The 26,260-nt window shown below is 47.8% G+C and overlaps 1 protein-coding gene across 1 annotated transcript in view; it reads right to left on the reverse strand.

The window, feature by feature from the left end:
- Positions 1-25,167, reverse strand: part of RHBDL3 (rhomboid like 3) — a 73,101-nt gene extending 47,934 nt beyond the window's left edge. The window contains exons 1-3 of the mRNA XM_056341677.1: positions 25,042-25,167; positions 21,503-21,526; positions 1,564-1,647 (exon numbers count right to left, since the gene is read on the reverse strand). Coding sequence (XP_056197652.1) covers positions 1,564-1,647; positions 21,503-21,526; positions 25,042-25,161 — 228 coding nt within the window. The 5' untranslated portion in view covers positions 25,162-25,167. The remainder of the gene's footprint in view (positions 1-1,563; positions 1,648-21,502; positions 21,527-25,041) is intronic.
- Positions 25,168-26,260: the final 1,093 nt, after the last annotated feature.

Raw genomic sequence — 26,260 nt, forward strand, 5'->3', positions numbered from 1 at the left:
CACAGCTAGGGAAAATAAACTGTTTAGGAAGGACACTTCTTATTACTTGAACCTCAGTGGCAGACACAAACTCCCAACCCTTTTGCGTCTGCAGGTTTAGATAGGCCAAGGTATCTGTTATCCTCCTAGGTCTATCAGTCACCTCCTACATGATCCTGTGCCAAATCTAATTTTCCCAACTGCAAAGCAAAAGATACAGTGTCTAAAAGGGAGAGCATAAAGCCTTAAATCATAGCCCTTTTCTTCATGCTCAGAACTATCTTTCATATTTGTCAAGAACAACCATTTAAAAGCTAAATCAGTGTCTGGAGCTCATGTTTAACTTGCTCATAAATAGACTCCACTGTCACACAGTGGAGATGAGAGGTCATAGAAATCCAATGGAAGGTAGGACACAGCCCTCAAAACCAAACACAATGGAAAGGAAAACAAATCTAAATCTAAGACTTGACTCTACTTTGCCTTTTCAACACATCAGGGAAATCAAACATACAAAACTGACTTTTAAAGTGTTGCTAGAGGAACTGCAAGGGGTCCATCTGTGCCCCAACTTGAGACTCTGGTTCTGGCCCCTTCTTTTTTGATGTTTCTTGCACCAAGCAAACATAACAATATCAATGCAGTTTATTTCAGGCAAAAAATGTGAGCATCCTGGAGTCAGAGCACAAGCAGCAACTCATCTGAGAAAAGACATGAGGATTTCTCCACACACACTCCACCCCAAAGAAATAGCAAAGGAATTCCTGAGAAATCTGGGCTGGATCGTCAATCCCTTTCACAGAGGTCCAAAAATACCAAATTTCTGTCCTATATTTGACTGTTAGAATCAGGTCTCTAGCACAGTGCATTTTGAAACGGCAGTTTGTGCTCATTATGATTCACAGTGGTACCTCCTCACAAAGAGCTCCACTTTATAACTGGGAACCCAAGGCAGAGAGGCAAAGTAATTCACCCAAGGATGCAAGAGGCTTAAAATACTACCGTAGCTGAGATGTACTCCAGCCGCCTCCATGAAGCACTCCTACATTGCTACCTAATGACTGACCAGTAAAAACTGAAAATTGCCAAATACTGGAGGGAAGATTTTTAAGGAGGGATTAGGATAGAGTAATGGTCAAAGCACCTCCAGGAAGTACGCTAAGCTTGGTGACACCCACAAGCAACAACAACAGCTGTCCGAGTGTGCAGGTCTCTCCTGGAAGCAGCAGGGAGATGAAGGGAAGGATACACATTTGCACAGGCATATGCACACATACAGCAGCAGCAGAGGGACAGTAAAGGTCTCCAGAAAGGCTGTTCTGCTGCTCTGCCAAAGCTGACAAGCTTGAACGTTGCAACTTCATAGGCCAGTTGAGCCCATGAAGAACCATTACTGCAAATAGTGTCTTGCTTTTCCATCTGCCAGCATGGGTACAGCCAGATCACGTTACGTATGGCACTGGGGGGGGAAGGGAAAGAGAATATGAATAATTCTCAATTCAGTGAGCCTGAGCTGTGCAGCTGCTGCAGTGCAAGCACTAGCCCTAACAGCACTAGCTACTGCTTTGGGTCAAGAGATCATACCATTTCAGCTCGCTTCCTGACTTGTGCTTCATCCCAGCTGCTTTCCTCTCCCTTTAGAGCCTGCCTGCAGGAACAGCTAGCTCTCTGGAAGAAATCCAAACACAAGGAGGAGAGGTTACATGTGCCTGAGGAAGTGACAACACAAGGCAGGTCACTGCTTAGTCTAAAAGCATTCAAGCAGGGTGAACACCTACTAAAAATAAATACATCAATATATAAATACACACATACACACTATAGAGGAGAAGGATTTACTCAGATGGGACAGCCAGGAGCTCAGGCATGCTTGGGATCCCTTGAATCTGTATCTCTGGGAAACTGGCAGCTATTACAACTGTATCAGACAGACTTGTGCTGCCAGCAGCTGGGAGTTGACAAGTCACCCTCCCACCAGGAAGGGCTGCTGTAGCACCCATGCTGTTAGGGACCAAAACTGTCAACCCCTCCCCAACCTACACCCAGCCTGGGAACTCTATTTCTTTCTGCTCACCAAATCGAAGTGTCCCATATCAGACAGCCAAGGCAAAGCCAGTACCACAGGCTGGTCAATCTTCTTATGCAAATGAACCCAGGGTAATTGGGACAGTTACAATGAGTCCCTGACAATGTTTGCCTTTATGCATACCAGTGGTAAATATAGCCTGAGCTGCTTTCTAAGGATGGGGGGGGGGGGGCGAGGGGAGAGATGCGCTGAGGGCCAGCATCTCAGAGGGGTGATTTAAACACAAGAATGCTCTCAGAAGTGTGGACCTGATGGACAAGGAAGGAGGCAGGTGCTGCAAATTAAAAGTCACTGGCTGGAAGCCTCAAAAATATTCAGGGAAGCATAGCCAGTGTGGCAGGTCCGTGGAGCTGTTCCTCCACATCTCAACCTTCATTCCACAGCCAAAAAACTTGCACAGCATTCATCCAGCTAAGGATCTCAGCCCACAGGATTCGGACACCCAGGAAGAGCTCCCACCAGAGCCAAGACCGGACATAGCACAAACACCCCACCCGGAGCAATCGCTGACTGCCTCCAGGCTGCAAGGGCACAGTGGCTGGCTCTGGCTCAGTCGCTCCTGCACGGACTACTTTGCCTCTTGGTTATCTCAGCACGCTTCAGCCCCATGAATCTCATATATATGCTCTACTTTTGTTGTAGCCCTCCAGGGCCCATGCAGCAGCCGTGGAAGAAGCCTAAACAAAAAAGCAATCACCCCCTGAAATCCCATCATGCAAACAAGACTCTTCCCACCCATTGCCACAAGGATTGAATGGAGCAGGACTGAACACCCCCCGCCCACCCCTGCCTGGTGGTCTTTTTGTCTCGTGACCTTCCCCACACAAACACAACCCCACAACAATCAGACAGGCAACATAATGCGCCAGCGCCGGCTTTCCCAGCCCTTCAAGGCAAGCTGGGGAGGAAAGGGGGGAGAGCTGGGGAGAGCTGAAAGGATCTGAGGATGAAGAACAGACAGGATGGGCAAGGAAATACCAAGCACTGTTTTAATTTCTACTTGTCCCACAGGCCAGGATAAAAATAGTTTTAATGGAAGAAACTAAATGTTATCTCAAATGTCTTAAAGGGACATGGGAATACCAGCCAGTGGGATTTTCATAGTACAAGAAAAGAAAAAAAAAATCTAACAATGCTTCTAAACCCTGTGAACATCTTTTAACATTCCCTTCAAGAAGCCCACAAAATTGAGCCCTTTGGTGTGAACTCTGCTGGTTTTACTTGGCTATCTTTGAGATTTAAGAGTCTGAGATGGATTAGATATAAAGGTTTTTCCTTTAGACTGGAAAAAGACTTCTTCTGCAACAGCTGTAGACAGCATAACACACATGGAAACCCTCCCTGGTGTGATAGATCCAAGCACGGAAAGTTTCTGCCAGTCTGTTCCAACGCGGCAAAAAAGGGAGTCAGCACCTGTGCTACTGACAGCAAGGAGTAAACGCACCTCCAGGCCCCAGATTGTCCTTGCAAGGTAACAGATACCCTTTGGTTACTGCAGGACACATACCAGCTTTGGAAAAGAGCAACAAAGGTCTCCAAGGACTTGTTAGGAGCAGATCAGGAGAGTCACAAGGTAAGAGGACACTCATACCTTCTGAAATGCCAAGGGATTCTCCCCTGCTCCTCATGCACGTACAGGAGAAAATACAGACTCCACAGGAAAGAAAACCAAATAACACAAAAAGAAATATGATCTCCCAGGGCCTGGATTTAGCAAGTTTAGCAGGGCCCTCGGCTACGCTCCTGGGCACTGGAAATACATGCTAAGTACCTTTACAAGGAAAGGAGGCAGTGCTTTTTGCCAAAAGCTGAGATCTGTGTCCCATGAAATCCTGGCAGCAGCTGAGGCAGTAACAGAAAGCAAAGCTACGGCAAAGCACTTGTGTGATTTACAGACACATTTGCCACCTAAGGAGAATGATACAGTAAGAAATGACATCTCAACTCCTACTGCCAGCACCCCCCACAAAGCTTTTATCCTTATCCACATCCTTGATTAAAGCACTGCAATTGCACAGTGGAAACCACCTGAGGAGCCAGGTATGAAATCGCCTCCATGGGGTGGTGCAGCTGATGTAAAGAGACAGAAAAACTTGACAAAGGCCACATGCAGCAGCTGGGTGCTGGAGGCCTCTTCCAAATTCAGCATGCAGTGCCCCGGGCCACATCTGGCCAGCTGGCCCTGCTGAGGGGGCATGGAGCTGCAACTGACTCTTGCCTATGTCCTGACATGAACTGGAGTAACTGGAAGAGCAGCAGCACTGAGCCTGCACACAACTGGCAAGCTTCCCACAGCAGGGATACTGTCTCCTGTCAATCCACTCCAGCCTTAATCCTCTGTGTAAAGATCCCATCAGCACCGTGCTAAGGGGCAATCTTTCAAGCCAGATGCTAACAATTAACAATAGCAAAGATGATGGAGGAAGGGACAGATGGAGAACAGATATAACCAGGCTCTGCTGAGCGCACTGAGTGACTTGGAGGAGCTGGACAGGGTATGTACAGGCAAGATTTTTAGCCTTGCTCAGCCCTGCAGTGAAGTACTACACCTAAGCACGCATGGGACAGCAAATCTTTGCACCCCCTGTGACAGATGCACTTGCTGCTTGTTCTCACTAGAAAGGAAGCAGCTGTGGCCTAGCTGTGAAGCTGCTTCGGGCTCTGCAGTATTCTGTCGCATGTAGGATAAGCACAAACCTGCTGTTGATTTGAGGATTTGCACCCCAAGTCCAGGTATATCCCCAGCATGGAGGGTAAACTAAAGTTTTTACTCCAGTCACTCCACGGAGAAAGATTTCAGCAGAATCCCTCTTCGGAAACAAAACTGCTTGGGCAATAGCAGAATTTTCAGCACAGTTACCCTGTAAGCTAGCAAAATAACTGTGTTAACTGGAAGCTGGCCATCAGGCTCTCCACCTGTCAACCAAGGGAGGCAACACAGCTAGAAAGCAAGCCAGTCCAGCTCCCATAGCTGTCACACTCCTCTCTTAGCACTTCTATGCTAGAAAATCTCACCACATAGACAAATGTTTGTTGTAGCAAGTGGGGAACTACAATAGACCAGGATGCTTAGTTGAGATTAATTCCTGTCCTATTGCATAAAATAATTGATTTTACTTTACATTAGTCTTTATTATGGCAATGAAAATTATATGGCCATTTTAATTGATGAGTATTGCTTGCTCCACTTCTCACCTCTACAGAGTCTGGAGGCAGCTAAAGCAAAAATTATTTCAGAAACTGCCAGCTAGTGCCACCAGAAGAAGCAGGCCCTGGTGAACAGTTTCTTCATTCACTCTTCCCATGCCTTGTAGACCTGGTCTCAGATAAGCTGAATGAGAATCCCTCCTACACTACAGAAATGGGACAGCCTAGACAACTTTGATCTGTGGTAGGGGACTGATGGGGAAGGGGGGAAATTCCTTGAGGTCTTTTCAGCCCTACACATCTTACCATTCCTTCACACTTGAGCCACGTAAGCTGGCTGCAGAACTGTGTGCTGCATCCAAGCCCAAGTAAAGCAGGGCAGAGCTCTGACACAGAGCTGCTGGTTAAAGGGGCCTGGCCAAAGCGTCCACAGCTTTCCACAGCCCCAAAAAGTTACCGATACCCAAAGATGTCAAATACCTTCATCTACTACTGAATTCACCAACTTGAGATAAGACTCTCAAGAACCCTGGGCACTGACTATTTGAGAGACCAAGTCTCCAGAAGAAAAGCAGCTGGGTTTTGCTTGCATACTTGCCTGATGACCTTCAAGCAAATGCAGCAGCTTTTTTACAAGTTGAAAGATGGGCTTGTACCAACCCATAGCAGACTGCAAGTCCCTGCAATCACAACTAGCTAGCTTCAGAGCCAAGACACCATCACCAAGCACCCTTACTTCCCTCTAGGGGACTGGGGTTTTTTTCAGACACTATAGTGTGGGGAAGAAGTGCCATGAAAGTGCCACCCATAGCCACAGCCATCCCACACTGGTACTTCACCCTGGTTCTATCCCTGCTGCCCACCCAGCAAATCTGGTTGTTTCAATCACCTTCTCAGAAACATACCAAACCATGGTCATTTCCTCAGGCTGCAAAATGGAGACACTGTTCAGTCGAACCCTGGCATACATTTCTATGGGAACAGATTAGTCAGAGATGGATGCAGTACCCACGGAGCTGTACATTATTACAGTAATGATAGATGTTCCACAGCCAAACTCTGCTGCATTGATATCACGAGTGTATAGAGACACTGTGGCAAAGGAAGACACTAGCAAAGAATTTCTTCCCTGGCATGAAAGATGTTGACTGTTAGCAAGGCTTGTATCCAGCACTTCACCTTAGAAAAAAGCAAACCATAGAAGCTTCAGGGAAAAAAAGATCATTTGAGCCTGGATGTTCCTTTCTCCTTGGCACAACTTTATGGCACATATCACAATATTCTCCATGCATATTTGCTACTGCCCCTTCAGCCCAGGCTTGCATAGTGATGAAGAGCTGAAGAATTTGCCTCACAGTGCTGAAGGAAAAAGCAAGAAGTGCCAATGTTTTCAGAGTGCAGACTCTCAGTATCTGAGGGATCATCATGACTTCACGTGCTTGAAAAATGAAATTTCTCACACAAATGCTCCACCATGGAAGGGGTGCACGTTGTGTGAGCCTCCTTTAATAAAACTCTCAGCAAACGAAACTGAGTATTTATATATCTACATGCTTAAAGAAGCACTGTAAAATTAAAATCGGGAAGTCTTTACCCGTCTGAGATCAGTAATGAAATTAGCATGAGGCCCAGAGGAAGCAAATGAGGCCCTTTCAGAGGAGCCAGGATTTCATCTTGTGTTTAAAACCCCACAGTGGCAGATCTGTATTTATTTTAATGACCCACCAAATCCTTTTAGTCCTTTACATCCCTTCATGAAAGCCTAATAATGAAAAATTATCTACTAAAACTTGGCTTTTCCTGAAAAATAGTATCTGAACAGATCTCCAAAGACAGATTATTTCTGTGGGCACAGTGAATTTGGACTGCAGTGCTTTGTTTTCAGATATCGTTGCATTTCACATTTTCACAGCTTCCTTGGAATAACATTTGATACAGGAAAACTGTAAGTGATACTCAGACAAAAGAATAGCCAACCCTCTGAAACCACAGGGCCTCTCCATTTGTATTGCTTTTGTAACAAATATAGCCTGAGCCACAGAATTCCAAGTAAGAGATCCTCAGGCAACTTAAAAATTCAGGCAAACCATTGCCATGCAACATGAAATGCATTCATTTTTATGAGCATCAAATTCCACCTATTAATGGATCAGTCATCCTCTGCAGATACCAATTTACATATCCAGCCTGCAAGCTGCTGAGGGGCCAGTGGACACGAAATACATGAATACATTAAATCTGACAAAGGAAACTAATGTCCATCATAATTCAACTTAATGATTACATTTTCTTTACAAGCAGCAGCCGAGTCCATGCCCAACAACCACACACCCCGTAAAGGCACCCCAGATGCAACAAAGCACTGAAACCTCTGCTTAAAGACTGCAACTGTGATGCACACGGTGTTCATAAATGAATCACATTCAAGCCCTGTGCAAAGAGGGAATTCCTTGGAGTTACATTTTCACCAAGTCACTAAAACCCACGCTGTTGTACATGGACTAGATTCAAAGGCTTGATCCTCACTATGAAAGACAGTTTATCTGAACATACATTAAAACCCCAGAACAATTTTTCAGCCCTTTTGCCAAGCCAGGCAGTATTACCAGCTTTAATGTAACAGCACTTTTGATCTTGTAACAGCTAGAGTAGTGCTAGTACATCCATTATTCCTCCTGGAACAGAGCTGTGCTCAGCTATCACACCTACAATTCACTCTTTTTGTGCACAGCTACCTAGAAACAGATGTAAGAGGGCACTTCTCAGCAGCATGTACCCCTTCTATCAACCCAGGGAGGTGAATGACCCTCTCCAGGGCCCAATCCAGAACCAATTACAGCTATGGCAAGGAGAAAGGCTTCTATTTTAAGCTTGTTGAAGAGAAAACTGGGTGCTTCAGACAGAAGGATGGACATGGGCGAAAGTCTCCTGGAAACTGGTTCTTCTTTTTCTCAATTGGGCACCATGCAGGTAGACAGCAGCGTGAGGAATGAGGGGCAATCCCACAATCAAATGGGTTCCATTCCTTTTTTTTTAGGTCTGGAGCAGCCTGTCCCCCATTATAACAGGATATGATCACTGATCTCCTTATTCCATGTTGCCACCTGCAAAACTAAATGAACTGACACTGGAGAATGAACTTTGAAGTCCTTGAAGAGCAAGGGCTATTGCAGTGCTGAATAAGGCCAGTTCCCTACAGCCCACAGCTACTGCAGTGATATAAGAAAAAACCCTGAGATGCAGAAGTATCAGGCCCTGAAGGAAACTAAAAAGCTCAGAGAAAAGATGAAAGAAACTGAACATGGAAATTGCTTTGAACATTTACTGAGCAGAAATCCTTCCCAAAAGCAACAAAATGGCAGTTAGCAATCAGGGACTCTTGGTCTGCCATCCAGGCTGTTAGGCGAGACCCCACACCTCCCAAGAGATCTCACTGCAGGGCTTACTCTGAACTATCTCACAGGCATCTGCTACAGCAATTTTTCAGAAAGGGAGGGCAGGAGCTGTTAGCTGAGCAGTGGGAAAGAAGCAAACACCACTTATTTATTCACAGGTCTTCTTGCTACTCTTAACTTGTTGCATGCAGTTAAGTACCTGTTTAAGAAAAAAACAGGAACAGCAGCAAAACCGCTCCCCTGCAGCTAATCCAATTAAAACACAGGATAAAGTTGTAGAGGTTAATCAGATCTGAGCCATTGGGTCTCTCTCTGCTGTTGCTTAGTGACTTATCTGGTGAGCCACACCAGTGAGATGAAGGCCAGGCAGAAACACCAATTGTCTAGGTAGCCCCAGGAGACAAGTGCTGCTCCCCTTCTGCATCAGGCAGAAAAGAGAGGAGCACACTGACAGGCGGTGCTGTGTGTGGTCTGCTGGGCTCAGAGTTTGGCGGTCCCATTAAGCCTCATTAGGTGCCAGGATGCTGTGACCGATGGGCTGCCTTAGACAGTTCTTACAGGCAAAGACCAAGGCTATGTCAGCAGGGTGCTGCCAGGTTGGTAACCAGGATAGAAATTTACTCAGCAAAGAAAAATTCTGCCCATACAATTGCAGGGAACTCCTCTTGTGTTTCATTAGCTGCAACTCTCCGCTTACCAAGGCTGCAGCAGGGTGGGGGGGACTGTCCCAGCTCAAGGGGCCACCAGTACAGAAGCCACTTGGACTGTCATGAATAGCCCCTTCAGTGCTGGGAGCCAGAAGAAAGTTGAGCTGGTGTTTGCACTCAAGCAGCTCCGCCAGTGCCAGAGGGACAGGGTTCAGCACTGACTAGGGAACGTTGCTCCTGTTACGCCTGAGGCATCCAGCCTACTGCCTAGCCTGGAGTCCAAACCCAAGGCTACCTTGCAAAACTGAGCATGCTGCTTTCCCCAGCTCAAGCTCCCCTATACCCTCAGATTTGCTCTGCCTCTCTCCCTCTTCCTCCCTTAGGGCAAAAAAGGTCTCAACCCTTCTCGCTTAGACAACCGTCTGCAGCCTGGTGGTAACAACTTGCTATCCCCACTGTCCCACCCCTGGGTGCACAGAAGGGAGGATCTCCTCTGAAAGGTGGCTCCCCCTTTGACCCATCAGACTGGACTCAGGCACAGAACAGCACATACAGTGGGGAGGGGAAGAAACTTTCTATATCTGTTTGTTCTGGGCAGGGAGAACAACTGAACCAGAAATTCATCTCTTCTCCTGGACAATACACACCAGATTTTCAGGAGGACAGGTGGAGCAGCGACTCCAGTGGGATGACAGAACCACAGTGACAGCAAGAAGATGATGAAATGGGTGTAAGCAGCATTCTGCCTGTGATGCCAGTCTCTTTGGTTGTCAGACATACTGTTTCAGGCAAATGATTCCTAATCCAGAGAACATCATCTCCCCTCCGGGAGGGGAACAGAGTCCCTTGATACCACCCTACCACACTGGACTGTGCTAGAGTCCTCGGTTAAATTGTTCCTCCACCTCAGTAAATTCTTTGATCCAAGGACAGCAAATGCCACTATTTTTCTGTTTCTCAAAGGAACTAAGATTCATACCCCTAAAAAATCAGAGCTTTTGCTCTTCCTGTAGGAAGTTTTATTCTTCCTTTAAAGACAAGGAGTTTTATAGCAATCAGCCATGAAACTTGTCAGGAGAAAACCCACATTTTATACCCTGAATTTGAAACACAGAACATTTCAGATTAAAAATAGCTCCATTTTTCAGTGTCTGCCAGATCTGGGAGGGAGGTGAAAATCCACAGGGACTTGATTTGATGCGTGAAAAAGCAGAATTCTATAGCAGTGAGTATGCACACACACTTATTTTAGGTCAAATAATAGCTCTGCAATAATACTTTGCTTAGCGGAGAAAACCAAATCTTGGGATAGACCCATGCTAGCTGGTACTCTGGTGCTGAGTACTGTGACAACTCAAGTGCATCCATCAGGAGAGGGGGGACAGACGCTTTAAAATAAATAAATATTTTTTTAAAAAATCTCACTACATCGTAGTTCTTCTGCCTTTAAGGTGGTTTCTCTTTCAAGTTCCAAATTCCTGCTCCTGTATCAGCAATTGTGACAACTATCTTGCCAAGATACCAGATGATCTGTCTGCATGACCCAGGTGTGGGCATAGACCAGGCCAGCATGCAACCTTCCCCCCCAGAACAAGTAGCTCCAGATCAGGCTTCCTCGTTCCCCAGCCGTGTAGTGGGGCAGCAAAGGGACCTGGTACAATATTCAACCTTCCTCCCTTCCCTTCTCAACGGGGGAAGAAAACAGGCCATGCACTGCCTGCAGCTTTCTGAGGAACTGAAGCTCAAGCCTGTGCATCTCAAATGTAGCCAACAACTGCACAGTTACTCCAGAGCACCCTATGTTCTGCAAAAGGGCCAGCTCTGCTCTTTGGGGTGATGAGTTATCAATTAGAAAAATAACAGCCAAGTGGCACCATGCATCCCAGTGAGCAAAGGCTCTACACAATCCTCTGCCACCAGCTAAATGGATAGACCCTAGCAAAGGAGAACAGGAATCATCAGGCGTAGCTTTGACTCTAACGATACCAGCAGTTAAACATCCAGTATTAAGGGCTACTAAGTAATGCAGGAGTTGATGGGACAGAGGGAGGGTTACCTTAGTAATCTGATTAAGGAGAATGGCCAGTCATTCCCTCCCTCCAAACCGGTGTTGGATGACAGAGGCTGGATCATTTATACAATATTGATGTGTGTTGTCATTGGCAAGGAACACAATACCGGGGCACTCAAACATCCCTTCTCTGACGTCACCATCACAACTGGCACGCACAGAGCATCTGCATCACAGGAGCCAGGTCCTGAGCAGGGCTGACTAACTTGCCTGCTAACATCAGAAAAACACCTTGTGTTCCCACTGGGAAAGAGCTTACTCAGCTGCACCTCAGGGGGAACAGCGAGCAGAGAATGACCTCAGAAAAACTATAGTACTCACTACAGACAGAGTCTTTCCTTGAATGAACTGCTTTCGTTTGGGTTGGGTGTGCATAATTCAAGCTGGTTTAGACTACAAGAAACCATCCAATGCAGTTTTGTGTCAAACTTCCACCCACACATCAGCTACATAATTAATAAGGATGAAAGAGCTGGTATTCACATCCTCAGTGATCAGTAGAGCTTGTTATATTCTGTTCAGCTTTAGAAGTCAGCAAAAAACCCATACTTCATGCATTGTACTACATGCTTGGTCATTAAATACAGGCTTATAAGCCCATAAAGTCACTGTTGCTTGCAAGTGTGGAGTAATTTTTTTGCATGAACTAGTTTGTTTTGCAGTAGGCCCAAAAGTTAATTAGTTTTCACAGGTTTATTACTCCACATGGTCAAATAACAGCCTGGAGCTTCCAGTCAGCTGAAACTGCACAAGGTCCAGAAAATTCTCACTGTGCTTTTCAGGACTGTTTACTAGGGCCATAAATCAGCAGCTGGCAAAAGACTTTCTGCCCCAGCTCCTCTTGGCCACTAGTACCAACCATGAAAGATCTTATATATCAATGTGCAGCTCTCAGCTCATGGGCCACAGAGGGAATAAAGCTGGAAGATATTGTTTTATACACATACAACAATTCTTTGGAAGACATTTTGGCTGTCACCACCCTGGGGAAGTTACTCAATGCACCTGTCTTGTTGAAGGGGACTGTGCAGCATTTATATGCCAGCCAGCTTCAGCTGTCACATACAACTATGAAGTTACGCTGCTGCTCTCTCCACCATGAAAGCTGTTTCCCCTTACGCCTGACAGGTAGATAAACTGGCCATTGCACTCATTCATAAAAAGACATGGCTTTGGCCTCTCCAAACACTGCAGAAGGCAATGAATGCAGGCAGGAGGTTCCCATCAGGTGAAAACCACACAAGCTAGCCAGCATACTACAGCTTCTGGAATACAGACTGACTGAAAGGCATTGCAATAGCAAAAATCTCTAGTGCGGATACCCAACACTGGCGAATCCTCTAAAAAAGCCAACGTATGCTCCGGCTCATAGAGCTCTAGAGAAGACAACACTAGAATATTTACCATGCTGAAAGCACAAGAGCAGTCCTGCACACATGCACATAGACACAAGACTTCCATACACAGTTCCCAGGGTTGGCAAGTCCAAGTGTGACAAAGCAAACATGCAGCTCAGTAAAGATTCTTTAGACACTTTATTTAGGTTGAAAGAAAGTTATTCCTCTAGCTATGGTCTCCAGGCACAGCTCAGAGACCAAAAATAGCAGCAACAGGACCATCTCCCCTGCTCTTCACAGCAGTCTCCCCCAAAGGGGCTGCCTAAACGCACAAATCAATGCAAAAGAAACATTGCTCCAAACCCCAAATACTATTGCCAGAGGACACACGAAGGAAAACCGTTGATGCCTTCCCTGCTGACGAGGGGGACAGCTATTCAGACACATAAATCCAGTGATAACAAAACTGTGCAAAAGCAACTCCTCTATTAGCAACCAAGAGGGAGCAGCTGAGGGAAGAGGCAGCGGTTAAAGGAACCACAATAAACACTTTCATTTTCCTCCCCAGTGCAAACAAGAAGGCTAAAAAGCAACAACCTTCCACAGTGGCCACAGCCTGCAGTGAGTAAAGATGCTTAAGGCCTACTTCCCATTATTTCTCAGCATGAAGGTAAGTAAACATGTGAGAGGAGTGGCAAGCAGCCAGTGGAAGGAAGCAAGCATCTGGCTCTGCTTCAGAGCAAGGGGCAGAAACTAAAATCCCCCTCTGGTCTCCAAATCCCTTAGGACACGTACTAGCTCCAGCCAAACAGACAGTTGATGTGAGACATATAATGGGTCCAGGACAATTGTCATACTTGTTTTCAAGTGTTTTGCTAGACCAAGTCAGAGCACACAGGATTGAGTCCTCCAGTAGTTTTTTGTGGAACTTTCCATTTTTCACCTTTTGTAATATTGATCCTTTCTCTGCCAAAAGGTAAGCATGGCTACATCTCACAGGCTGTAGGTTGTCATCAACAAGCGTTTCCACTACCATCATACATCACAAACAATTATGCTACACCAAGCAGAGTCACCATCATCACTGGTACCTAATAGTGAAGGATCACAGAGGCAGAGATGCTCCCTCAGGGAACGCTGCCCTGAAGGAGTGCATGAGACCAGAGGTTTGATGATAGTCACCAACAGCTTTGCCTCCAGCATCCTTGTTTAGTTTTTCCTCATACAACTCAGGAAACTCCAGAGTATACGCTACTTACAGAGTATGTTAAGTATCAAAGAACACGAAGAACAGTTCCTAAGGGTAAGATTGATCTTGCTTGTTTAACATCAGTTTCATACATCATTATTCTTTCACCAGTAACACCGTCACTGCAGACAGCTGTTCCTAAGCAACAGGAACATATACTAAGAATACATGTCCTGCTAGTGCTGGGGTTTTATGAAGGAATTCAAGGTCCAAGAGAGACTTAGTGTGATCACAAACATCCAGGACTTTCACTACGCCTTTTACCAAGACATACCATCTCTGGTGACGGAATATCCCCAGCGTCACCACAAGCAGCTGTATCAGAGGGGATGCCACTGCTCAGAAGACTAGGAGAGGAAAGGAAAAGAAGTGACTGTCCCAGGTGCTACAGCTTGAGCAGGTAAACACTGCAAGTTTTGAATCACGTAAAAATCGAAAGCATTCTGAGATCAGGTTTTCTCAGCACCCTTTATGTACAATGGTGCAGGAAAAGAGCCCATCAACTAAACCCTATCAACTCTGTCTCATGTTGTGCTGGTACCAAGCTGATTTGAAAGCAACACATTGTGTACAACAGCTAGTAAGGAGGCAGAAAGAGATCACAGCTTCCTTGGCTGCTGTCAAACTCAAACACGCCCACTGCTGCATTCAATTTGCAAATGTGCCCCGGTACATTCGGACTGACTGCAAATACCGGAAGGCAACAGGAGCATCATACTTCCTATTGCAGAGGAGATACACTTGTTTTCCAGGTCTGGTAGAAAGTGACTTTAAAAGCCCTGTAAATGTTACAGGAATAAGTGATGATGGTGTAGAAAAGCACCTCCAAACTGTTTCCACTCGCTAAGCAGCTGGTTTGTTCCTCTGGAGACAGGATGCTCTCTTCCCCTTCTCTGTTGTAACAGAGCACACAGCCACAGAGCACAATGCACCAGCTGATTTGCAGAACAGCATCAATCCACTCTGTGTTTATGGCTTTTTCCTCCCTTTCTTTTTAAACACGCGGCTTAAATGTTTTTATTGCTTCACTGATTTTCTACATGCAAGACAGGATTTGTGAACAATACATTAGCAAGGATCTATGTGCTTAAAAACCATCCCGCATGTTCAGCTCAAACAGCACAGCACACTACCAAAGCCTCCCACTGCAGCTGGGATCAGGAGGCAACAGAGATACACAACGGTCTGAATGAAGCTTGCCATTCCTCTCAGACACTGCACTCTTAACACGCAGGTTTCCAGGCAGCTCAGACGTGGAAGGTACACAAATGTGTAATGAGTAGGAAGCCTCCTGAGGCTTTTACAAATCCAGAGACATCAAGCTGCCAGTAACTCACGGGCTGTATAAGAGTGACTCAGCCTCCATGTGCTTTTCGGTGTGCTTGTTATGACTCCTTGAAACATTTCAGGAGATGCAGTCTTCTACCAGCACAAGCTTAACAGTGCTGTGTTTGCTACACTGCTGATGTCTGGTTCATATTGGCGGCTTCTACTCCCAACGTTTTGCACTAGGCAAAGCCAACAGTCTGCATTACAGGCTGGTGGGATTGGAGAGAATAGTATCCAAATAGCCAGGGAAAAGGGAAATGGAATAGCTGATGACAAACCTTTCACACTGTAGGGAAGGTGTAAATACTGACAATCTCAGAGACCCACATCCAGCTCAAGGGCTGGCTGGTGTTCAATGTACAGAGGTATTAGAAGATTAAGGAGGAAGTCGGGGAATTTTCGCTGTTCATCCTGCAAGAGGTGGGAAGGTCATTAATGACCTCCATGTAGCTTTTTCATGCCGAGTCATCACTCCAGGGTATCATGGCCAAAAGCCAAATCTGGGTATAAGCCCTGAAGTGCTGGGAGAATGCCATTCACTGTAACAACACTGGGGACAGACACAGACTAATCCAGGCACGGTAAAGGACAGGACATGACCCTACAAAGGGAATAGTCTCCCAGACATCTATTCACCGCTGAATGCCTCAGTTTCCCTCCTTGACCAAAGGAAGGATAAGTTCCCCTCCCCTCTCTCCTGGGGGCTGCTGTATGCAAAAGAGCCTCTGGAAGAGGGCAGTGAGGGGTTGATAATCCAGACAACATCAGCAAGCCAATCTCCTTCAGCAAAAACAGATCCTCTCTTACCAGCCCATTCTTCCCTTCAAGTCTGCCCACAGGGCAATGAATTTGAAGGGAGACTTTCTTTTCCCCAACCCTATAACCCAAAGTGAAGGAGTCAAAGGGTTAATGCTGCATGACAAAGGTCAGCCCAGTTTGGGGAGAGAGGAGAAAGGGAAGCATTGTGGCTGCAGACAGCAGCTCCCTGCGACCAAAACACCACTTGAAAAATGTAAAGTAATGGCACTGCTCAGAAAAAAAAAAAAAAAAAAAAAAAGGCCTGAGAGCCCTGCCTAAATCCCAGGGCTTTTATCGCTCACAAAAGCCCAGCCCCTTGAGTCATTAATCGTGTGCTCCATGGCTGGGCGCCTCAAAAAGCAGCAGATGACACATGCCCAGCTGCTGTTGCCGCCCCTCCTCAAGGTAGCAGAGCAGAAGCAGGTGCACTCCCAGTGCCCTCTGCTTGAGACTAATCTATTCTCCCTCCTTGTCCTCTGCCTTTCATCTCCTCCAGCAGCCCACGCTGACAACTGTAAATGTGATTAGACTTCAAGGCGTGGGGCAGATGCAGAACCCCCTCTGTGCATTGCCAAGAGACCCTTGTAGCTTTTAAAGTGTCTTTCCCCTTTACAATGCACGGCTTGGTGGAGGGGGAGAAGGGGGCAAATTTCTTGTCATGCTCACAGAGGCGTCTAATATAGCAGACGAGGCAGACTCTGTTTTTAGGGCCTGGATGCTAATCTGTTATCACCATGGACAGTCTTCCCACCAGTACCTCTGATTCTCCAGCTCACATCAGGAGATGAAGTAGCAAGTCTATGACCATTTCCTAATTCCAGTTCCTATAACCTCCTCTTTGCAGCACTACTCCACTTAAATGCAGACATACATCCTGACAAACACTACTCTAAAAAGGCAGCAATAGTAAAAACTTCAGGCAATGGCTTCAAGGTTGCATACAACCCTGTGCTCAACCCCCTGCCTCTACTGCTGCTCTCACTGCCATTGTTTCCTATTCTTCACCTTGTAGTTTTGGCTCCTCCTGCTCGCAGTAACCAACACAAACCAGCAATAAGACCCAAGCAATTTGTCCGAGAAAGTGCTAAAATCTCCAGGCACAAGTCACTGCCTAGAGCTCAGAAAGACCTGCCTGGCAAGGTGTTCCAGCCACAGCTGGCAGGGTTTAGCCAGCAACAATAGTCAGGGGAACTTCTCAAAGTGAGGTGTGATGTTTAGCTCAACAGTGCCCCAGTAAACAAACTGGAATGTCTTACAGTGTGGGAAATCGCTTGTCCTGCCCATGTTAAAGGCCACCCAGAGAAAAGGGACACAGTTAACATAAAAGATCATTGAGTTCAAAACAATTCCTTTTCTCAGTTACCACCAACCATGATAATAGCTAGCCTGATTTTACGGACCGCTTTGCAAGCTCCATCGTGCAGGAACCAGCCCTGGATTTAAGAAGGCTGCAAAGTCAGCATATTTTCAAGCATATTTCAATGTTTTATGAGACTATGGCAGAGCAGGTTCAGCTGCACCCACTACTGGTAGTGTCAGCAACTGAACTCTTCCTGGCAAGTGCATGTCTGGTCCAGGATACCTCTACAGCCTTGTTTCTGAGCTCAGGTTTTCCATTAGCTGCCTACACACACTGGGTAACTTGGCATCTCTCTGCATTCCCCATAAACTCTGTTCATCTGTTGCCATCACACCCACGTACAAGTCTCAGGAAGGAATCCAGGATTTCTAAAGCAGCTGCAACAAAAACACAGCCTGGATTGACAAGTGATAGGATCAAGGTGCTGAGCCAGTGAGGAGGGTCTTTTTGAAGAGTTTTGTGTGTGTCTATTTAAAACAAGTTTGTTGTCATGACTACAAACCAGGGTATGGGTGAGAAGAAGTGAGAACTTCAAGATGAGGGCTGATAATGTTAATTCACCCTTGAAATCTCAGCAGCCATAGGGGGATGGGGAAATAGAGAAGGTGGTACAAGCTCTTGGCATCTAACATGGCTAAAAGCCACCTTCAGAAGGCAGGTCTGTCCTAAAAATGAACATTGTCCTCCTAGATAGCACCTTTCACCCAGCACAGCCAAGGGCTGGATAATACCGATTAGCTGCAGTCATCTCTAAAGCAGGGGCACCGGGGACATGGAGGCAAAGAAGGGCACCCAAGGCCCTAGAAAGGACACAGCAAAGCAGGAACAGCCCCTCGGGAGACTCATCTGCAGACTCACTCTCTAACCCTCAGACAACTTTGCTTCAACAAGGACAGCGAGATGTTCTCATGTCTGCATGCAAGGCCATTAATAAGGGATCTTATTAGCACAGAGAAGCGTGAAACTGTCAGAACCTGCTCCTGGGATTGTCGCACTTTGAACTTTACCAGAAGATGAACAAAACAATGGTTTTTTGGCCAGTGAAGAACAAATGATGAAAACCCCCCAAGTGATCACGGAGCAATGGAGAGAGGCAATGCCTTGCTCTGCTCAGAGCTCGGAGACAGCACAGAGAGCTCAACGACAGTACAGGCTCTGCAGAAGGCAGCAGATGCGGAGCTAATGTGTGTGCGGGGGTGGAGGGTGTTTATGAGCACAATAAATAAATGTATGAATCCCTATAAAAGTTCCCATATAAAAGTGAGTTAGAGCTGCCCGAGGGCCATGGCCTCATAATAAACACATCTCGTAAGCACAGTATGAAGCCGCAGCTGTACTGTAACTGCCTGGCTGCAGCACTGAAAATCTGTGAGTCTGCCTGCTCCCAAACTGTTGGGTGAAGTGCTGACCCCACTAAATGCAGGAGGGATTTGGTACTTGCTTCAGTGTAGCCAGGACTTTGCCCTGGGAGGGGCTTCTTTGTACTTCAAAGCCTAGGAAGTAGTTCTGGATCTGCTGACAAATTTTTCTTTTACTTCTTGAAAAGAAGCACTCTGCAAGTGGCTGGAGATACTGGCTTGAGTCAGAGTTCCCAGCATACCAGCTTAGATAAACTCCTCCAGAAAGCATTGTCAGTCACTCCTCACCCCCAAAATAAACAAGCAAAAAGCACTGTTCCATGGCTGAGCAGCAATTTTCATCAAGAAGTTTTGAATTTTTAATCTAAGATGTTGGAAGGGGTCATTAAAAAAACACAAACCCTTTAATTTTGTATGTCTAAATAGAAACCTGATTTTTTATAAGTAAATCTAAATAGAAGTATTTTTTAAAAATCTACCCACAGAAAAAAAAAAAAAGGCATTAATAATTTCTTTTCCTCCTCAAAGGCTAGAGGGAAATTGCTGAACCCTCCCCTCACACTGTTTGCTGTCATACTCCACCACCCTAGAAACAAGAGCCTTGCAGACTCCCTGCCTGTGAATTCCCAACTGCTCTAACTCTTTCTCCAGAGCCTTCTCTTGCTCTGCTGCTCTCCTGGGAGGTGGTGAATGCAGAGGCCCACGTGTCTTAGCTGAGAGGGTGGCTATCAAACTTCAATCCCAGCCCATGAGTCACGAATGCACAGGGCACGTGAATCTTCGGCCACCCATTCCCGCTCTAAGTACACATAAGGCCAGGTCATATCTCCCAGGGAGAGCTGCAACTGTTCTGAGTTTCAACACACAGGCTTTCTTTAGGTAGTAAGACTGTCCTCATGTTTCACATGGATGCCAATCAGTGCTAAACAAAACACTCCCTGCTCCTACCAGCACAGAGCTGCTGGGAATAGCAACCTTGTTCCACGACAAACAGCATCTTGCAAATTCACGGCAGGGCTAATTGCATTGCATTGCTGATATAACACTCAAGGAAGACATCAGCTCCTTGGCTTTGCCCACAGGCAACAAGGACGTTATTGATTTATTCAGGACTTAGACTAGTTGTCACAGGTTGCATTCTCTTTGATAATAAAGCCTTACAGACAAGGCTTAAATTTCAGCTGCAGCCCTAATTGAAACATAGCTAATTATTGAAGGCCTGCCTTTACAGCCCATTCCCTTGTTACTCGGGTAATGTTCTGTAAATCCAGATGTCAAACTCTCCCCTCCCTTAAAAAGAAAAAAAGAAGGAAAAAACCCATCAACTATTCAAGCAAGTCCAGTGGGAAATTACAGATTCCTCTCTTTGAGCCCAAAGTAGCTACCAGCCAAGAGCCCCATCCCACAAGGGCTCAATGACTTCAAAGGATGCTTGTAGAATCAGACTCCAGATGAAGGCCAACATTCGAGACGGAGGAGAATTCAAAGTGGCTGAAACAAACATTCCACCCAGACCACAAGCAATTTATCTTGCATCCACCTTTTGAGTGGCAGCATACCCTACAAGCCCCAACAAATTCAAATACACCGCACAATCTAGGTATGATCAACAATTATAGTAACCCAATTCCCAGCTGCCAGCTTGCTTGACTGTACAACAACAAATGTACTGCAGTCCAGACACGTGGATAAGCAGTCAGTCACGGCTAACCGGGTAGAAACGAGCACTCATCAGAACAGGCAGTCCAGTTATTAGCTGAATGATAACGGGACCCCCAGGGTACCAAGGACATCCTTTCACAGAGACCACACCACAGCTTTTGGCTTTGCAGTTCAGCCAGACACTGAAGCAAGATTATCGCCTCATAAAGCAGGGATGAAATCCCATCTGAACTTTAGTACTGCCAGGACGATGCCAGCATCAGAGTAAGCTCCCTTACAGAAGGTGACATTTACACGCACACACAACAGCACAAAAGTTTATGACATCAAAAGCAGCACTCTCTTTAGAACTCAGCACTCAGTTTAGAAGCAAGTCAACCCTAGAAAAATCCTTCAGTTTATAGCAGCTTCACATTCCATCCTGGCAGATGGAAGGAACACCACAAAGCAAACACGTCAGAGCAGCTAAAAGCATAATTCACAAACTAGAATCCACAACCCAAATTCATAGCAGCTATAACTCAGCTCTACAGAGCTGTGCTGATTCACCCGGCTACAGATCTGACCCAAGGCATTTACCTGACACAACCACAGCCTTTGGTACGGAAGCAGATACTCTGCTAATTCTGTGCAAGTTTAAAGCAGCAGGTCCTTCCCTGGAGGATGCAATCCCGCAGAAGTCAGTTTAGCAGCTGGGGAGCCATTTCAAAGAATCCAGCACTGGTTTTACAGGTCCTAGTTTGCCTGCCTCAGAGTCAAAGATCCTTTAACCCACAGAGCCAGGAGAGTGCAACTGGTAGCAAGCTGAGCACCTGCTGCAGCACCTCGGATCAGACCCTGCGCGCTGTAGTAAGGGATGGCCAGGCTGGGCCCACTTCTGTCCCTGGCTACTCTGAAAAGGAACTGAGAGAAAGGCCCAAAGCAGCAGTGGTAATTATGACTTGCATGCCAGCATCTTGGGAACTGGGAGCATGGAGCATCCTAGGCTGTATTTTAAATGCAAGGAAAATCTAGTACAGGGAAAATTAACTCGAGGTTAGACTCTGCTCACGAGACAGAGACAATACATCAGTTATTCACATACCTGATCAAACAGGGCTTTCCAGTGCTGAGAGGCAATGCATAAGGGAGGAAAAAGAAGAAAAAGAAGGTATAAGAGCAACGACATTAACATGCAGTAAACTGTAGAAGTATATTTGAATAGAGAAATAATTAAATGATTTAGTGCCATTCCCAACATCCTTCTTCATCCCAGAATCACCTACCCTTCCGGGGGAGGAGGCAGAGGGAATCTACCAACCACAGGGAAGACAGTTTTCACTTACAAATCCAAATTAGGATGAACTCAGAACATTCATGTGTTAATTCTCTTTTCTCCTGCTTTGTCTGCTTGTGGGCAAGCAAGGAATAAAAGGCTTTTTTACTCACAGAGATGAAGAAAGCTCGGTGTATACTGAGGGGAGGGAGGAACTAGCAATGGTCTTTCAGATCACTTTCTGAGATCCTCTGGCCCAACACTGACCCACAGACCGCCTTGCTGGGCTGTCAGAGCCTTGCCTGCTGCCTGCTCCCAGCTCTGGCCGGGACTTGCTGCAAGGTCTTTGATAACCCGCCAGTTCTTTGAGCCTCACATGTCCACATCTGAAAAACAGGTAATTCCTCTTGCACAAGGTGGGAGGGTGGAAGGCTGGAGAGAGCCCATGACAAGGATTTACCCCACAAGTTTTGTTCTAGCAGATCTGCTTTAAAAGCTCTGTGTAAGACAGAGCTCTACTTCAACACTGACAACCATGTGAACACTCCACAAGTCATTGCCGCTTGGGAATAGAAAAAAACAAGCTAGCAACTGGCTCCGATCTATGCTTTGTAGAAAGCCTGATGTCAAGTCACCCCTCTGATTCCAGGCTTGCTGCCTCACTGTCTCACAGAACAGATTAAATTCCTAATGAATTGTTTAAGGCTCTCTCTCATCTCTCCTGGGTTTGGGTGACAGCCAAAGGAGAGCAACTTCCATGGGGCAACAGTGAGGTAACCACTGGCTTGGGGTCCCCAGAAAAGACCTTGCAGATTTTCAGCTCTCCTATCTGAAGTGCTGTTTAGCACAACACTTTGTTTCTGATGCATTCACTTTCCCAGAAAAGCAAAATGAGTAAAATAACAAACATCAGACTCACAGAAGCAATCCCCTCACTGTGCCATATGCAAAGCAGAGCTCTAGTGAGAGTCTTATCTAGTCTTGGAAGAAAGTTTCCTTTCACATGGTAGGCAGATTGAAAGCAGAATTGACTGGAGAGACAGTGGGATATTAGGCCACTGAAGTCCATTTAATCTGTTAAGTTGCTGGGTCCCCTCCTCCCCATGCCTATATCCATTTATAAACTCCAATTTATCACCATAAATCAGCCCAGTCTTTTAAACAGAACATTCTGGGACTGCCTGAATCCTGGCTTTGTAGGACACTGCTCCGAGAGCTGTAATGACATCATAGCTGAGCTTTTATACACTGTCAAGACTGTGACAGCCGAACGTCCACTACGCAGTATTTTTGCGGTTAATAACACATAAACAACTGACCTTTTGTCAGCTCTTGCTGGGCAAGCCAGAGAGCTTACATCGAGCTTTCCAATGTAATAGCAACAACAGAAAACCAACCCCCAGTTAGGTCTCAGGGGAGCATAGTCCTAGCAGAGAGCAGTTTGAATTTTCAGAGATGATGCTCTGTAGCCTGCTTGTTTCAGCAGGAAATCTTGGCTGAGGAGGAGGAGGAGGGCATCTACACCACTTCCTGCTCTTCTGACTTGCAGATGATATACAATACCTCAGGCTTCTGTCACATCATCTATTGCCAGGTCTCAGCAGCTTCCCATAACCAATGTAGCCGCGGGCTCCAGCTCCATTTTGTTGCTTGCAGAAAACAAGGTACCAGAGTCAAATAACAATGCAGATCCCAGCCTAAGTAACGGTGAGACACTGCAGGCTGGATCAAACCCAAGCTGTCCTACCTCAAGGTCAAGCAGCAAGTCAGTAGCAGAACTAGGATGAGAATCTAGATTTTACCAAGGGAAGCTCATAGTGTCTCTCCTGTCTCAGGAGCCCAATCCTGCCAGGCACTGAGTGCTCCAGCATCTCCCAGGCCACTGGCAGGATTGAATCACTAATGGCTGCATTCGTGTAGAGGCTGGAGTAACTCCAAGGGGCTCATATGAATCACAACAGGGAATCTTTCCTGTAGACCATCCAGACAAGCACAAAATTTGTCAGAGAAGGAAAGGTCAGTCTGAGGTAAGCAAGCACCGGGATTTGGAAACCTGGACTGTGAAAGCTCCTGGAAAGCCACCCTTTGGGAGTGAAAGCTATGGATGCCCCTCTTAGGGGCATCTTAGGGATGCTCCTCTTAGGACCGTCTGGCAGTGCTGTAGCAGAGGTAAAACTGCATCACACGTTCCCTCCTGACTGTACAGTGCTCAGGAATACAGCCTTGGGAATGCAGCTCTACCAGGCAATTGCACTTCCTCCGCTACCCTCTGGGAGGAAAATCCAACGGCAACCGAATTCTAGGTGATGCAGAAGGAAGGGCTGGGGGATGAGAAGCAGGCACTGCCCCTAGGCAGCCCCATGCGGGTTCCTCCAGCAGTGTCATAAAAGTAGAGGGGAAAAGGGACGCACCATTGCTGGAGGCTTAGTTCACAAGGGTCCCTTTCATACTGGTGCAAGACCCGAGACAGCGCCGGCTTTAGAGACATTTAGTACCACTGCTTCATGCCTCCGTAGGCAGGAACAGACCCTGCACTTACCTCTGCAGATTAAGCAGAGACTTTGCACAGTCCTCATCCCAGCAGAGTTTGCTGGGAAAGAGAGCTGCGAGCACTCCTGGGATACACCAGGAATGCAGGATCTGTGCGCGTTCACTCCCTCCCAGACAGGTGCACAGCGAGCTGCAGCCTCCAGGACCGGTAGATGCAGAACTACCGCCTCAGCTCTGCAGGCTTTGCTGCTCCGCCTGACAGGAGCAGATTCAAAGCACGCAGGACCACTTGGTGTCCTTCTAGGCTGGATGAGCAGAGGCAGAGACCCGGTGCCAAGTTATCCCACCCTCAGGTGCAATCAGAGCTCGGAGGATGGAGAGAAGCTATCTGCCCTGCCGAGCCGGGGAAAAAACTTCCTCAGCTGTTTCTTGCTGGGGGCTGGAAGAGGAAACAGGCTTCCGAGAGCGGGAGCGTTTTTCACATCTGTCAGCCTCCGGGCGGGTGGGACCCTGGAGAAGCTCTCTGTCCCCGGGAAGCCCCTCAAGCCCAGGCGTCAGCCCCTGTCCAGCCCGCCCAGCCGCAGCCCGCTGTGAGCCAGCATCGCCCCGGCGGCGCGGCTCCCGCGGGCACGGAGCGGACCGAGCCTGTCCGGCCGCTGCCGCCGGGGCTGCCCGGGCTGCGGCCCCGGGGACGGGCACAGCCCGCAGTGGCCGGCGGCGAGGGGCGCGCAGGGTGGCGGGGACGGCGGCTTTCCCTTGCCCCCAGAGGGTCACCAGCCCCATTCCTTCCCCCACCCCGGGCTTCGTCTATAAATAGCTTGAGCCGATTAACCCGGCCGGGGGGAAAGGGGGGAAGACACCGAGCACAGGAAACTTACATCCTCCGCGGCCATAGGTAGGACATCCTCGGAGTCCAGCACCTCGATTTCTTCCGCCTCCGAGCTGGCAGCCACAGCGGGGGAAGAGCTGGCGTGAGGCTCCGGCAGCCTGTCTCCCATGCTTGGAAGCGGTCCCCCTCCAGCCCCCGCCCCCCCCCCCCCCCTTCTCCTCAGATCCGTAAAGAAATTAAACCTAGCTGCTGCTTGGCAAACTTTCAAGCGCAGCCCAGCCTGCCTTCATGACTCCCGCAGCCGGGAGCGGAGGAAATCCTCCATCCAGGGACATCCAATTAGCGCGGGCAGCGCTGGCGGGCGGCATCCCGGCGGCCGGCTCCGCGCGGGGCAGGTGACCCCTCCCCGCCGCCCGCCCCTGCGGCCGGGCGCTGCCTGCCCCCCGCCCCGGCCGGCGCCTCCCCCAGCCCCGCCGGCCCGGCCCGGGGGGCGGCCCGCCCTTCCCGGCGCGGGGGAGCTGCGCGTCCCCGGGGGCTCCGGCGGGCACCGCCGGCAGCTGCAGCGCGGCCGGGGATGCGGGCTGGGCGGTGACACGACGGGGGGGGGGGGAGCCCTGGGTCGCCCCTTGGCCGCGGAAGGCGGTGCGGCCCGCCTGAGCACCGCCTCCCCTCGGGGCGCCCCGGCGGCGGCAGCGGGCAGCCCCTGCGGCGGGGCCCGGTCGGTCTCAGCGCTCCCGCCCGCCGCTGCGCAGGTGGCGAGGGGGGCTTTCCGCAGAGCAAACTTCCCCGTCCCGGGGAGTCTCACAGCCGGGGGCTGGTGTGGGGTTGCACATTTTTTACCGTAATTATTTGTTCCTATATGTCAAGATGGGTATCTTAACCATCTGGAGCCTGGACAAGGAACTTAAGGAATGCCTCGACCGAAGGTACAAATCCAGCAGTTTTAGCTTCTTTCAATCAAGTACAGAAATAGCAGGTTGGCAAGGGGGCAGGGCGAGCAGAACCAGGCTGATCCGCATGGTGCCAGCGCCTCTGCTTCCTGCTGCACCTACAGCTGAAGCCAGACAGAGCCCGGAGCTGGAGCAGAGAGGGTCCAGCACTGCAGGTCATGTTTTCTTGATGCAAGAGCTCCAACACCAGACCAGACCCACCTCAGCTGCAAGGCCAGAAGCAAGCCAAAGTCCCTTTTTTCTCTACAAATTTGTTTTAAAAACTAACAACAAAAAAAGCAAAAGATTCCACATAGGAGACCTCTGGAACGAGAATGG

The sequence above is a fragment of the Falco biarmicus genome, chromosome 1 (genome assembly GCF_023638135.1).
Source record: "Falco biarmicus isolate bFalBia1 chromosome 1, bFalBia1.pri, whole genome shotgun sequence".
Classification (NCBI taxonomy): Eukaryota; Metazoa; Chordata; class Aves; order Falconiformes; family Falconidae; genus Falco; species Falco biarmicus.